Source organism: Lissotriton helveticus, chromosome 3_2, assembly GCF_964261635.1.
Source record: "Lissotriton helveticus chromosome 3_2, aLisHel1.1, whole genome shotgun sequence".
Taxonomy (NCBI): domain Eukaryota; kingdom Metazoa; phylum Chordata; class Amphibia; order Caudata; family Salamandridae; genus Lissotriton; species Lissotriton helveticus.
The window spans coordinates 14,035,622-14,051,605 of record NC_136062.1 but is presented as its reverse complement, the minus strand read 5'-3'; the positions used below and the strand labels follow the sequence as shown (position 1 = coordinate 14,051,605).

The 15,984-nt window shown below is 43.7% G+C and overlaps 1 protein-coding gene across 1 annotated transcript in view; it reads right to left on the bottom strand.

Moving 5' to 3' along the window:
• The window catches only part of FSD2 (fibronectin type III and SPRY domain containing 2), a 490,462-nt gene that overhangs the window by 63,312 nt on the left and 411,166 nt on the right, over positions 1–15,984 (bottom strand). The window contains exon 12 of the mRNA XM_078684747.1: positions 10,513–10,689. Coding sequence (XP_078540873.1) covers positions 10,513–10,689 — 177 coding nt within the window. The remainder of the gene's footprint in view (positions 1–10,512; positions 10,690–15,984) is intronic.

Sequence of the window (15,984 nt, the reverse complement as noted above, 5' to 3'; positions counted from 1 at the left end):
TTGAATCCAAAGGCTTCAGCCTCTTCAACTAATGCATGTGTCGTTGAGGGTGGGATGGCGACAACTACTGACCTTTTGCCTGCTGTGCCTTCATCCTCTTTCAACCCAGATGTCCAGTATGCTTATCCTGCGGATGAGTCCCACATTGAAGTACCTGACAGTCCATTTGTTCTCATCCAAAGTAAGCAATGACAACGGAGGTGGATGAACATGTTCGTACTGCAAAAACCCTGTGTCTGAAAAGTAGGATCAAAGATAAACGTATCCAACGGGGCTATAAAGCTTTATAGTTCGGTACACTCCCCTTAGTCACTGCTTCTAAAGCAGGGACAGGCGAACCCATAAGAATGCATTTCCCCTGCGCCAGCAAGCGTTCTTTCAGAAACGCTATTTGGACCGCAGTCAAAATCTTTTCAACATTCCAAATTAGCATCTCCGCTGCCAGATAAATATCATCTATGTACGAGAACGCATCTTGATCTATGTTGTGCAACAAAGACACAACACGTGCAGCAAAAGCCCCGGGGCTGTTCTGCCCATAGTCAAGCGCGCATATCTTTTTGTATTTCCGAAGGTGCTAAAGGATGTCAAGTCACGGCTCTCAGGAGCCAAGTTATGACTGTAGAAACCATTGGATATATCCAGTGTCGTTTTGTATTTTTACGAACACATCTGTTCACTAACGCAGAGCTGTGTGTGTTCTGTACTGTAAATGTACGACAGTGACTATTCAAATCTCGATAATCTAATACAATGCGATATGAACCGTCCGGCTTTGATACCGGAAAAAGAGGATTATTTATCCGTGATACACAGGATTCAATTACTCCTTGATAGTCCAATTGAGTCAGAATGTCACAAACGGGAGCCTTAGCCCCTAGCCGGGAAACATCCTTTACAATGGAACCGCTACACCGCGGTACCGTTACGACGCAGTTTTAACAACGAAAGTCGTTACAACGACTTTCGCTGGAGGACGCTCGAGGATAGGGGATAGTTTAATTTACTATCCAACACCTTCCCTACTATCCACGGGGACTGGTGTGGGAATAGTAAATTAAACTATTCACTATCAGCGCCCACCCAACTCAAGTCGTTGTAACGACTTGCATTGTTAAAACTGCGTCGTAAAGGGACGTGTTGTAACGGTACGCGTTGTACCGTCATACATCCCCCCTAGCCTGAATGGATATTGCGGTTGTGGCATAGACCGTAATGGTATCTCATGCACCAGTGAATCTCTATCCCAGCCCACCTGATTACGGTACACCGCTGGGGCCAGGGCCAATGCCCACTCAGATGAGTGAGCCTGCTTAGCTTCCCCAGGGGTTTAACGTGAAAAACTCTGAAGTATCATGTCCTCCCCTCTAGAAGTAGCCAGAACAAATGGCGGAGGCCAATCTGCCTCCGTAAACAACATGTCATAGGAGGAGGTGAGATTTTCCCAGAAAATCGCTGTAATTGTATGCTTTATATCACCCTTAATTTGGAAGACAATTTCATAGAGTCTATCCGGGGGCACCACTTGAGTATATCTGCTGTTTCTACTGTAATAAATGTATCAGTCGCTCTCGCCTCCGACAGGGACGCAGTGCCTCCCTCACTATGGTAACCGCCGCTGCACTGGTGAGCAGAATCACTGCCCATTTCCAGTCTAGGAGTAGCGTTTTAACCGTCTGAGGAATACTTCGCTGTTAAAGTGGTAATTTTTTTCTTTTGATATGTGGGTCCAAAACGAGGCAGTCCCTCTTGTTTGGCTTTTACATCAAACTGTCAAGGTTGATCCCATCCCTGTTGAGTGGTCGCACCTTGGCTGCGATCCTGGCGTTCCCCACCAATGACTTTAGAGTCCGATGTGTCCTGTAAAGAACGAGGAGAGCGCTGATCCGGGACTTGAAATCTATCAGGAGTCTTACTTTTTGCACGGTCATGCAAATCATAAGTTCGCTCAGAAGAATCTGGTGTTGGTGAACCAGAACGTGAACCTTGCTTCTGTTGTTGCTGCCCCAGTTTTTTATTTCTCCATTTCTTTTTAAGAAAGAACGGGCACCCATCCTTATCAGTCTGAGCTTTTTGTTGAGGTTGAGTTTGAGTAAAAGGCTTAATTCCCAGACTATTGCGCCCTAAGGTTTTATAAGCTTTAGCAATAATCTTTGGCAATTCGTGCTGTTTGTCTGCGTCAGCAACAGCCTCCAAACGTAGTGCCCCTTGTAAGCTTACAGCTTCACCCTTCACATTAGCAAGGATCATATTGCAAACAATATCGAATACCCTCACCAGTCTCATTCCCAACTCTAGGGCTGTTTGAGCCCAATGGTCATCCTGAACATATTTTATCACAGAAGGGAGAACTGTCATTGAGGGAGTGCCAAAACACATTGAATATATCACTGCAAACACTCTATCCCAGGTGTTACAATCAGCTAACTCTGGAACAAGGCCTTTAGGTAAGCTCATGGTCAGAATCCTGTGCTTCCCCACAGGTGTGGTATTTGGAAAAACAGCCTTGAGTTGCCCAACTTTTTCAGCAAGCCAATACGGAAGCTCGTCCTGATTTTGTGGATGCTTGCCCATTATTGAACTAATCATGACAGGACTAATAACTACACTACACGGTCCCCGTGCTTGTGCAACTCCAAGTCCCACCTGCATGTTGCATGACATGAACTGTATAAAAGTTCTATGTACACGTATTAACGAAGTATGCTTACGCATAGCTCTGCGACTGTAACATTAAGATAATTTGGATGCAGGGTATACTAAGCCAGAATGGGCCCGTGGCCCCATCATTCGATAAGGGGCCTAAACGGACCACTGTCAAAGGGTGTGGAAAAGTGCCATTAAACCATGTGGTGTGTTACCAAGCTGTTAACGGAACTTCAAGAGATGGATAAGGTTGATAATCCAGCGGAAGCGCGGTGACAGTATATTCGTGAAAGAAATTATCAGTACCATCCACTGCCGGAAAGGTGACCCAGGAGTAAAATACCTCAAAGCGTTGTGCAGTGTTCGCTTAAACAACAAAGATAAGATCAGCACCAGCATTAGGGAATCCATGTTGAGTCAAATTGGCGGTAACTGGAGCGCGGTTAGGACCCACTATGGCAACCACCATAATCAAAGCAAGAGAATAACAACCTGCGAGCAGCAGCACAATAACGGACTAAAGAAAGAAAAAGGTCCTTTTAGAATTCAAGCTATCTCAATATTGGAGGCTACACCGTCACAACTGTCTCTGGAAGCAGATGTGAGGGGATTGTGGACAAGCACAAGCACTACTCAGGACTCCCACAGATAAGTACCAGACCAAACTTTGGGGGTGCCATGTTGGAGGAATTCTGCACATACACAGAACTATGCACAGGAAAACAGGACCTTGTTGTGTAGGGGCTGAGCCTTCCGACTCCCTCTGTACCCAAAATCCCAGAATTGACTAGCTATAGTGTCTCATTCGCTCTCCTACATAATCATGAAGCTACAGATGATTAGACAACACAGAACACAAAACACCCGACTCTCCTGTCCACAAGAAGAATTGACAGAGACACTGTTATAGTTCAAAATGTTTATTTTAATTATAGTGCTCTATAATGCAGTATATAAGCCACTGCCAGCAGCAAAACGCATAAACCTAAAACCGTTAGCATTGATGCACTTCCATAAATTATAAAGGGGGATGTCATTGTATACAGACCGTGGATAAAGGACTATAACGCCTAACCACCCACCCCTTTGTTAGAAGAAGTGTTATTAAATGAAAGAAGATCTCTGGGCTTTGTCAGTAGACCCCATACCTTAGTGCCTAGATGGTATTTTTACATCATAGGAACAGAATAGCTCTTTTCCCTGGAAAGGTCCCTCTCCAAGTGTTAGTAAGAACAACAGGCATCCCCATAATATCAAAGCACGTGTTTCCAGAAATAGCAGCTGTGTTAGTAGGTTTTGTCTAGCAGCTAGGGACTGACAAGAAAAGATTAACAAGGGACATTGTTTATCAACCTTGCATATTGTGTTCAGACTAAACTCTATGAACAGGGAGAGAATGCAGACAGCAGACGGTTCTCATGTGAAAGGCACAAACAGTCTTTCAAGTAAAGTCAAGTAGTAATATGGGCAAAAGGAGCATCATTGCAGCAGACCTCATGCTAATTTTGCAATGTCGACAATGACCCTAACAGAAATATGACAAAACCTCTGCATCATACTGGACTCCTTGCTCCCAATGACCTGCCAGTTCAACACTGTCTCCTTGTCATGCTTCAACAGTCTCTGCCTGCTCTGAAAGACATACAGATGGATCCTTACTGAATCCAGGAAGACGGTCACCCATGAACTCATCAACAGCAGACTCGACTATGGCACCGCACTCTTTGCCTGCGTCACACAGAAACTACATTGGGAAGCTCTAGAACTTCGAAAACGCTGCGGTCATACTGGTCCTAAACATCCCCCCACCACAGCCACATCACACAACACCTGCGTGAACTCCACTGGCTCCCAGGTGACTGAAGAATTACCCTCAAGCTCCCCATCCACACATACTAGGCCATCTACAATGCCGTACCAGCATACCTGAACCACTGCCTCTCATTCCACGCAACCAACAGACCCCTCCACCCAACTGTCACTGGCCACCGTCCCATAGATCCGCAAGACCAGAACCAGAGGAAGATCCTTCTCCTACCTTGCAACCAAGACCTGGAACACTATACCCCGCCTCAGGCATTGCCCATCGCTGTCCCAATTCAGGAAGGACCTCATGACCTGGCTGTTCAAATACACCCTGTGCTCAGACGGATCTGCAGCCCCTCCGAGCACCTTGAGACCCTCACGGGTGAGTGGCTGCGCTTTACAAACTCCTAATTGATTAATTGATTGAGTGCCAAACTGGGAATGCAAAAAATGTTCAGAGAGTTTTCCCCTCTTCATTGTTTAATAACTTGTGAAATATTTGAGGTGCACATTTATGTATTATGCAAACTACACATTGTTTATATGTTTCATATTTTAAAAGTCATTGTTTGCCATACAAATGATTTGTACTCTTGTAAACAAGCTTTTTAACAAATTGTATGGGTAAACATTGTAATTTGCCTAAAAACACCTGACAGCTTTAGAATGGTCTTCCCCCGACTTATGCTTGCCTACCTCCATTTTTCTGACCTTGTTTTGCTGGCTTTAAGACTCTGTATACTTTACCACTGCTAACCAGTGCTGAAGTGCTGGTGCTCTCTCCCCTAAACATAGTAATATTGGTTCATTCCCAATTGGCATATTTAATTTACTTATAACTGCCTAGTAAAGTGCACTACTTGTACCCATGATGAGTAAATGCTACAAGTGGGCCTGCAGCACTGATTTTGCTGCCCAGATAGGTAGCCCTTTAACCATGTCTCAGGCTTGCCACTGCAGAGCCTGTGTGTATAATTTCACACTGCAATGTTGACCTGGCAAGTAAACCCTCTTGTCAGGCCTGAACCTTCCCTTTTTACACATTTGCATTACCCCTAAGGTAGGCCCTGAATATCCTGCAGTGCATAACGTAGTGTATTTAAATGCAGGACCTGTACTTTTGACTTTACATTTCTTGGTAGGGAATCATTACCAATTTCGTTTTTCACTACTGCAATGCCTATCTCTCCGATAGGATAACATTGGCATAACCTTGTAACATTTTTTAAGTGTAACTCCCAATTGTGCAGAGATCAACTTTCCAAGTTTAGAGTCACTGAACTCCCAATTTAATCCGTTGGACGCTCATGACGAGCTCAGCTCGTCATGAGGCACAGTGGAGCCGTGCTCATGATGAGCTGAGCTCGTCATAACCTTCGCGGAACGCTCACGCGGGGAAAATTCCCCACCTGTGCGGGTCATTCCATTGAGTCGGCGGAGTCATGACGAGCTCAGCTCATCATGAGCACAGCTCAGCTGTGCAGCATGTTGAGCTGTTCTCGTCACGAGCTCCGCGGCGCCATGCACGGCCCCCTTCCCCAGCACAGATGGGGAATTAGCCCCGCGGGGTGGGGTTAAACTTACAACTTATGGTGAAGTTGGATTTTAAATTAAAGTTTTCGAATGTTGGCATTTACTTGCTTTAGCCATCTGGGGCCAGATGTACGTAGGAAATCGTTTATGATTACCAAATAGCTAATTTTTGAGATTCACAATTTGGTAGTGTGACAGGAGCTAGGGCAGGAAGGGGGAGCCTCTATGCACTTTGACTTTTTCTCCCCCACTTCAAAGACTCCACTGGGTACAAGTACTGGACCTCTATTACTACCAAATCAGTACACTTCTGTTCCTGTGACCACTCTGCCAGGAAGAAGAGGATCTGTTGTGCTGCTCAAAGACTGCCACTCTGTTGAAACTGCTGTTTCGTGAACTCTTGCTTTGGTGTGTTGCCCTGTTTCTCTCTCTGATTGGGTGAGAAGGACTGGATCTGCATCACTTGAACCCAGAGTGGCTCCAGGGGCTTTATGACTTGCCTCCTGTTGCAAAAGACTTAGAACTCTCCTGTTTCAACCCTGGGGCTCATCTGCTTGTTAGTCTGTCATGCCAAGTGGTGCTACCCCAGACCTGGACCCTCGTAAGTGGACCTAGGGGTTTGCTCCAGGGGAACCGATGCATCCTCTGCAGTGAAAACAGAAACAACGCATTGATGCTGTTGCTGGAACTGGACTGGTGCATCACACTCACTGCATCGCATTCAGAACCACCGCTTGGGAACCAACGCATCATCTATGAAGCTTGAAGGAACCCAACACTTCGCATTTGGGACCACTGGACTTCAGAACCAACGCTTTGCTCACAGATCTGACGCATCGCAGCAGTTGCGTGGAGATATTTAGTGTAATACCTCAACTGCGTGCGGATCACGGACGCAGCTTACTGGAGTGACCAGGATCAAGGTACTTTTGCTCCAAGGCCTGTGTGGGTCTTTGATCGAGGCCATGCTCCATCATGGTCAGCCATCTTCCGAAGCCCATATTTATGAAGCTTTTGCATTGCCCTTGCGTAACGAAAGCAACGCAAGGAGAACTCAAAGGCTTTAGTGACATTTACAAAGCCTCACAAGGTTCGATTTTTATGGCATTGCATGGCTTTGTAAATAAAATGTAATGTATGTTAATTTAATGTATAGCAGTTGCTTACGCTGTTATGTTACATTTCAACTTGGGAGGCTTTCCATGGGCCGAACATGGGCGTTCCCATAGACCCACTCATGGATTTTGGTGCATTCTCAGATTTACAAAAGCTTGTAAACCTCTTAATGCCTCAAAATTCAACGCCTTCCCAAGTGAGAAGTAATGTAGAGAAATATCTTTCTTTGTCCTCATTTCCTCTTTACATGTATGCTGCCTTTTTCAGCACTCGTAGAAAGAGGAAAATGCCTCTAAGGATTGCTTTTGTGCAGGAATGTCTCCCTTCTGTCCAAAAACAACCTTGCCTGTAACTCAAGCACCCATGCACTTTGGTGGGCACTAGACTGCACACAGTGCACCAGAATAAGGAAAGAGCAGAAATCCTCCATACTTTTGTAAATATGGAGCATTTCTGCTCTCTCCCTTTCATGCAACACAGCTCATCAACTTTGCTTGCTGCCCTGCATTGCGTGACAGTTTAATAAATTTGCCCCTATTCTTTTTCAATATGTACCTCTCAGTGACGTGATATAATGTGACATATTAATGTCAAAGCTTCCGCATGTTAAAGAAATGCACTTTTCAGAATTTATTGTGTTTTATGTAAGGCTTGTTGCATCATTTACATAGCAACATTTTCAGGCCCGGCTCATGCAGAAGATTCTTCTAAATTTGTTGGCTAACTCCCCTCTACTTTTTATGTACTTGTGTGCATAAGACCACCTAACACAAACTCTATCATTTGGTCCCAAGCACCTAAAACTGAACAAGCATTGGCATAGCCAATAGGACTCACCTTTTAGATCCTAGAAGTGTTTATCTATGCAGCATATTATCCTGGGACAAATACAATACTATATAAATGATGCTATAAAAAATATATAAATTCATCCACCTAAGTTCTTTCACATCACCTCAATGATGTACAATACATCTGATTCCCAGTTCTCTCCTTGGCACTAATATCCGCAATCCAAATTGCACATGAATAGTCCTGGGCATTTAAACAAACCAATAAAGTTATACTTTGCCTGAAACTGAATTTTCCCAAAATAGAAAAATAGTGGCATGGGTGAGAAAAAAACCCAATAATGAGCTTAACATCTTAAAGCTACAGAACATTAGATAAGACCAATAAATCATATGCACTTAGAGCCCAAAACAAATAACCGTGGTGTGATTTTGATCAAATTTGGAATTTTAATATGTAAACATTTAGGGTAGGGGTCAAAGCAACACAAAACTTCACATGTTCCCAAATGTCGACGTATCGGACAATGTGACGTCCTTCATAATTTATGCCGAAGTGTTGCTAAAATACATAACTGTACTGTCTATATTTCAGTGTACACAGACACAACCTGGAGCACATGTCAGAATAATGCTCGTTTCACTTCACCAGGTAGGCCTTTGGAGGCCATCTGGGCATACTGGTAAAAGATTTAATATTCCATCCTTTTGTCCTGCAAAGACCGAAATGAACTGCGCTAGGTATGCATATGTCTGGCAAATGAATGTCAAACACTGAAATCAGCCAGAAGGAAGCAACAGCTTAGTGTACTATGCAAATAGGTCACACTGTGTGGTAGAAAAACGTGCATTTCCAGCAGAGGTTTGTGTGCGAGTTTCAAGTTCCTGCATGCTTAGGTGCACCCATTGTATCGTTTGTGGCCATAAGCTAGTGCTGCCATGTGTTACATTTTTTTTAACTTTTAGGTGAGAGATGGGATTGCATTACTGTACTGATAGTAAGTTGCAAGTAGTGACCAACCACAGTATAAAATCAAATAGTCTCAATTCATTTTCTGAGATAGAGTCCTGGTTGGTATTTTTGTTAGACCACTACAAGTCACTAAAGATAAGGCAGCAGGGTGTCTAATTGCAATCACGTTTCCTCAACAATCGCACAACCACCAGCCCCATTACTGCAACCCCCCCTTCAAACATTCCACTACCACGTGCGCGCACCCACCAGCAATGAAATAGAACACACCAACATACGCACTCCAGCTCCCATTAGAAGCCTACAATACACTCACCTCCAGCAAATCAAAACAAAATACCAAATTAACAGTTTAGCCGCCCGAAAACACGGAGTAGTCCAAAGTACATGTTTGCACACTCTTTTCTACCCCACTCCATGCAACAGGGGAGCATCCCTGTCGTCCTAGGCACTGCTCCTACCTGGCTGCACTCACTTAATAATTCTGCTGCAGCCCCCTCACCAGACCCAGGGCTGAGTGAGACAGGCTTTGGCCAGGTTGTAGGCGTGTAATCCCGTATGTGGCTGCTGCTCACTGCCTCCTCTGCATAGCCCACAACATGGCAGAGAAGAGGCCGTATAGACAGGGAGAAAGGAATAAACCGGGGCTTCACAGATTAGAGCAAAGTGACCAAACACAAGCAATCAAGTGCATGGTGAAAGAGGATGAGCAACAACCCGAAGGACACAGAGGAAGGATTAACGCACCATGCACAGAAGGAATAAACAAGAATAGTGAAAGAGGATGAGCAACAGCACGAAGGACACAGAGGAGGGACTAGCGCAGTAAGCACAGAAAAAATAAACAAGCATGCTAACTTTGAAACAGAGAAAGGAAAAAATAATCGAATTAGCTCAGAAAAGCAGAAAGAATAATAAAAGAATGGGGTGTAAGATTTACATTGCTGTTAGAGGTCCGAGATCAAAACAAAAATTACAGCCCTGTTTGTAGAAACGGAAGTCGGAGGTCGAAGCGACTAAAAAGATTGAGCACTTGTGAGCAATGCTCTTGGACAAAGAAAAAAATAGTCCCTTTTACAGTTGCTAAAATGGGACAAGTGGAAGGCTACAAGTACTGGAGAGCTACACTGTGGGAGTAAATAACTTACAAAAGGGAGGGACTAATAAGACATGTTACCCTCATGGAAGCAAGGTTTTTTAAAGGACACTGAAATAGACAAATGAAAAGCAATGGGGGGACTAGAAGCCCACAAAGTACATACCGTACAAGTGCTGTCTAGGCTCAACCTAAAAATGCCGTTCTTTAAATGAGAACTAAACTTGGCTTTCTAAGTAGAGCCCTTTAACTACATAAATATCCTTCTCACACAAACCCTATTTCAGGACACAGAACACACGGTCAAAGATAATTTCAAATCTCCCTTTACTAGTTCACCACTAATCCTCTTTGGGTTTCTTGAGTAGCATGCTACGCGACAAAAGCGCTTTGACACCTCATCAGCGGTAGTAAGCGCTATATGAATGCAATTCGAATTACAATAATGCTAATACTGTGTTATGTTAAACATACATGTTTTACTTTGAATGCATTAAAATACATTTTTTCCTAATGTTACATTAAATGTTTTAAAAATGAACTCTGTTCACCTTGATGGAGTGACGACGTGCCTCATGCACCAGGATGTGTTGTTTGCACCAATGTAACCATTTCTGTTTGTGTCTTCAAAAGCCACGCCAACTCTGTATTCAGTGCTTTCGTCAACTTCCACTTCCCAGTAATGTTTTCCCCGAACAGGGATTAGATTGCCCATAACTGCAATGCATCTACAAAGCATAGAGAATAATTTAACTCTTTAGGAAAAAATAGCCAATAATACACATTTGTCTTTACTTAGCACTTAACTCTAAATTTCTGTTGTTTCTAGGAAAATTAAATAGAAAGTGTTAATGTTTCCTAATTTATGTTACTCAATTCACACAAGGATGAAATTGTGAGGCACCCCAGGGATCACCCACAAAATCATGTTCCCCCCGATATGTGGGTCTCGCATTTTAAGATACAGTTTGCCTGCCCGTCCCTCGATAAGGGGTTGAGCTTTACCATCCCCATCTCTGATGTAGACATCACGCCACTACACTTTAGTTTAAATGAAGTAGAACGTGTTCTTAACTCTGTCCCAAAGGGTAGAGCGCCCGGGTTGGACAGTGTTCCCGCGGACCTCTTCTTACACACGAAAGGAGTGTGGCACCCTACAACCAGTACCTTGTAAATGCCATCGCCAAAGGCTCCCCCATACCTGATACCTGGAAGGGGGCCGAGATAATCCCCATCTCTAAGAAGGGGGATCGTTCCGACCCTGCAAATTATAGGCCGATCAGCCTGATAGACTGCGTCCAGAAGGTGATAGCCAGGCTTGTGTTGTCCAGGATCCTGAACTGGATCGATGAGGCAGACATCTTGTCTCTCTCCAGGCTGGGTTCCGCGTATACACGAGCACCATAGATCAGGCTTTTAGATTTGTTATGATTTACTGGCGGTGGGTTGTTCTTGGATGTGGCACTCTATATGCGGCATTTGTTGATCTTAAGTCGGCCTTCGACTTAGTACCGCGTTTTAAGATGTGTAGTGTCTTCCAAGAACAAGGCCTGCCACTTGAAGTACTCGCCTTTTTAACTAAATTACACGATGCCAATTTTGCTCAGGTCCGGTGGGGAGAACAAGGCAAAGTTACAGACAGGTTCCCGATGCTCAGAGGGGCAAGGCAAGGGTGTGTCCTGGCCCCGACACTGTTTTTGCTGTACATTAACAGGGTTATTGACAACTTTAAGGACTACCCAACGGATGCCCCTAAGTTGAATGGAATGCCGGTACCCCTGCTAATGTTTGCAGATGATACTCTTTTAATTTCCAAAACGCAACAAGGGCTACAGAAGGCCATTGGGCGTTTTGAAATGTTCTGCAAATATTACGGCATTACCATCAATGTGTCAAAGACCAAATTTATGGTCATGCACAAACATAAGCTTGTGAAAGGGAGGGCCATCATGAATGGTGAATTGCTTGAACAGATCCAATCCTTTACCTATCTTGGCATTACACTGGGCTCAAGGCTAGAATGGAAACCCCATATTAATCAATTAGTTACTAGACATGCCCAGCTAGCGGGAGTACTAATAAGGGAACTGCGACTCTTTGCTACAAAACCCATTGCCCCAGCACTTAAAATCTATAACACCAAAATAAGCGCTTCCATATTGTATGGGGCTGAATTATGGGGGCTCAGTAACATCACACAATTAGCTAACTCTCAAAACAAGTTTGTGAGGGGATTAGTTGGTCTCCCGTCATCCACTCTTGCCTCTCTACTACGATCTGGGCTGCCAACGACTTGAGGACGTGGCGCGGTATAGACCAGTGGCATATTGGAGGAGGCTCTGGGTAACACCGGACCTCTCCCAGTATGCCCAGGCCCTCCTTGGAGTCCGAGACATGGATATAGCCAACAGAATTCCATGGTTAAGAGAGGTTAAGGCTGTTTACACCGCCATGGGCTTGGGCCCAATGTGGGAGATTCCTGCTGTTAACCCCTTTCCACCTCGAAAGGTGTCAATGCGAAACTTTCGAACGTGCATTGGCCCATCACTCACAAGAGATTTTTTAGAGCTTAAGCATGAACCTGTTTATGAGGGTTTTTGGGATATCATTGCAATTTCCAAAGATCGGAAACGGTTTCACCAGTATAGGGTGGGTACCCTTCCTGTCAATTCCTTTACCGGCAAATGGCTTGCTGGAAATAATACATCATGTCCACTCTGTATTATTCAGCCGGAGAGCATGGCCCATATCTTCTTCATCTGCCCAGAGTACAAACACCCACGTCACAAGTGGCTGAAGTCTATATGTCCGTTGAAGGGCATCACCAACGGGACAGAGGCCTTAAGGATTTTCAAAACGGATTGTTCCCAAAGTATTGTAATTGCTGTTTCTAAATTCTTGCATTGGATGTGGGCTATACGGAGGAGAAAGTTACGCTAGAATTAAAATGAGTTTCTCTCTCTTAAATTTTATGTACTAATATCACTGTGATGCCAATTGGTTAATGACCTCATATCTTTTTAAATCTAAATTATTGACTAGGTTTTAAATCTTGCTTACTTTTATATGATATTAATTTATTGTAACGGAATAACCAGCTGACTTGTTTTCCTGGCAGGAACATTGTGTCCTTGATACTGTTAGGGTTTTTTTTGCCCTTTTTTAATATGTGTATTTTTTATAAACTCAATAGTGTTTCATGACATATGTGTCGAAATAAATACTTATTTGATTGATTGAGTCTACCTTGCTAGGATTCAGTCATGACCTTCAAAGCACTTCCTTTGTCAGTGATAAACGTTCAGCTCACTGAGCCAGCCTCACAGCAACTGGTTTATAAACTTACAAATGTGTACCAGCTCAATCTAGGGTTTGTGTTTGAGATTGGTAGCACATCAATCTTACTGGAGCAGCCTCCAAAAATAAGCCTCTGGGTTGAAGAGTTTATATAGATACTTTTGTAAAGGATCTCTAGTTAACAGAACCGCATACCTTGGTAGAACCTATAGCAGAAATTCGGGGCCAGCAGAATATTCAGTTCGACAAGGAAAGTCAGTGGAAACATTCATATTCGTGGAATTCTGACCAATGCAATAGAAACTCCTTCACAAGCATGATATTCAGCTCGCAAAACATGGCAAAGTGGAAGGCTTTTCCCTAAAAAAAAAATAATAATAATAATGTTTGAAGAAGATTCCTCTTATTCTTTGAAAGGGTCAGAATAAAATATTTCCACACATAAACCCACTGGTACCAATGGGATTATTTTCCTAAGAAGATCTGCTAGACATGGAAACACCCCAATGATTGATTTTGGCAACAAATTGGCCTCTTTACAAACGTTCCTTAGAAAAATCAGTTCTTGTGTGGCTGGAAAATGGCAGGTTTTTCCACTCAAGTGTTATGTAAGTCAATCACCTACATTCTGCTTGGACCTACAGGTTAAAGCAGGCACCAGTAAACGTTTGAAAATAAGTCTGCAGTTAGTTTCGTGGACTAAGGAGACAGTGGAATAATATAATGTAGAGCATATCATCCTAGATAGTGCCTATGAATTTAGGCAAAGCTGCATGGTTTCAGGGGCATAACGGACATCACCACAGCCACAGTAGTGTGAAGGGGGTCAGTATTTTCTACATGAAGGGGAACCCTTCAGCATGTCTGTGCAGCAAGTATCTCTAAAGCAGCTGCAGGGTGCAACATGGTCTGAGCTGACAACACGCTGACCCAGGACTGAAAAGAAACAAAATAACTTACTTGTTTCTCTTCCATCCCAGTCTGCCAGGCACCTTACATGAGTGGTTGGAGAACCCTAAGGAGAGCGTCATCGACGGAGCACTGCTCATATAGAGGGGAAGAGGCTGCACAGAACTGACTGGATCAGAGGTAGGGTAGCCACCTTTCCCAGAGAAAAAAGCCAGCTCTCTCTTTCTCTTCATGTTTAAAAATTCTGCAAAGGCTTGCACATTCTGCAAAGGCTTGCACATCTTTATTCATTATATCATCGCCTTTCTGTCTTTGTTTACTTAAGTTATCAGTCATGGGCTATTAGGGCTGCTAGAACACATTGTAAAGTGTTTTCTTCTCACCTTAACTCATAAAGGTATTTATTCAATCAATCAAATAAAATTTATGAATCACACAGCTAGAGTGTCCCGGCGCTAAGATCTTGTTGATCCAACAACTACATTAAAAGGCATTATTGAATAGCCAGGTTTTTAGACTCCGCTAAAAGTAACCTTCATACTTAGTAGCACGTAGGTAGAGAGGAAGGGCATTCTACCTGAGAAGCCGCCAGGGCAGAGAAGGAGATACCACCCCATTTCTTCCTCTTAGTTTTAGGTATCACTGCCAGCAGCGCATCCAAGGAATGCAGTGTTCTAGACGGATGGTAATGAATAAGTCTTGGCCAGATAAGCAGGACCTGATTTATAAAAAGCTTGGTGGGCCAACACTGGTCCCTTAAACTTTACTCTCTCCCGAATTGGCAGCCAATGCAATTCCTTAAGATGGGCATGGATTGAATCTTTCTCCAAATATTTGAAAGAAGCTGAACTGGTGCGTTCTGTACCAACTGGAGTCTCTTAAATTGGTACAATGGGAGGCCCCACTAAAAAGCATTGGCATAATCTGGCCACGAGATTAAGAGGGAATGCACTACCATCTGCTGGCACTGGGGGGGAGGGTAGTAACAGAAACGTTCTCAAAGATCTGAGAAGTCCGAAATAGGCCCCCACCACACTGTCTACCTAGGAGTTGAAGAACAATTTTTTGTCAAACTTCATCCCCAGACCCAAGGGCAACTTGCTTCTCATTGTCTATGGCCAGTTTGAAAGCATCCAAGACCTCTGTTAACGCGGGGTTTCTGGTCTCTAGTTACCTTACCAGATCCCTAATCATGTCGACTGAATCTTTGGTACCTGTCATTGAGTAAAAGACAATCTACTACTAGGTTAGTCAATTAGGAACTTAAACCACTCTAAAGAACCACTTACCACTGGGAAAGGTTAAAAAGTTTTAATTCAAAGTCAAAAGTATCTGGAGATACAAACATCTCAGAATAAGATTCAAAAGGTATACAGGTATTAATACAAAAAGGTACTCTCTGAATACCCTCAATCGGCAAAAGGAAATTATCAAAACTATCTCAAAAAGCATAAGTGTTGCAAGAATCGCTGTGAGTTGCAACCTGAGAGTCATTTACAGAAAGGAAAAGTACAAGTTAAATCTGTCCCTACACTAGACTAAGTGACATCCCTACTTAACAAGATCTTTACCTAAAAAGGTGTCAGCAGTGGTGACTTCCAAAGAAGATCACACACTTCCCTTAGTCTTTGTTTCCAAATTGAAGTCTGTTAGTTCTCTATCTGCCTACCCATCCGCTCTCTTAGGCTCCTCAGATCATCTGCTCTAACTCCACCCCGGGGTGCTATCCCTAATACCAAATCACATTTCCAATAGGAACGCCCATGTCGACGCCTCTCACGTGGTGCAGTTTTGAGCGGCAAATTCCGTCCTGGTGC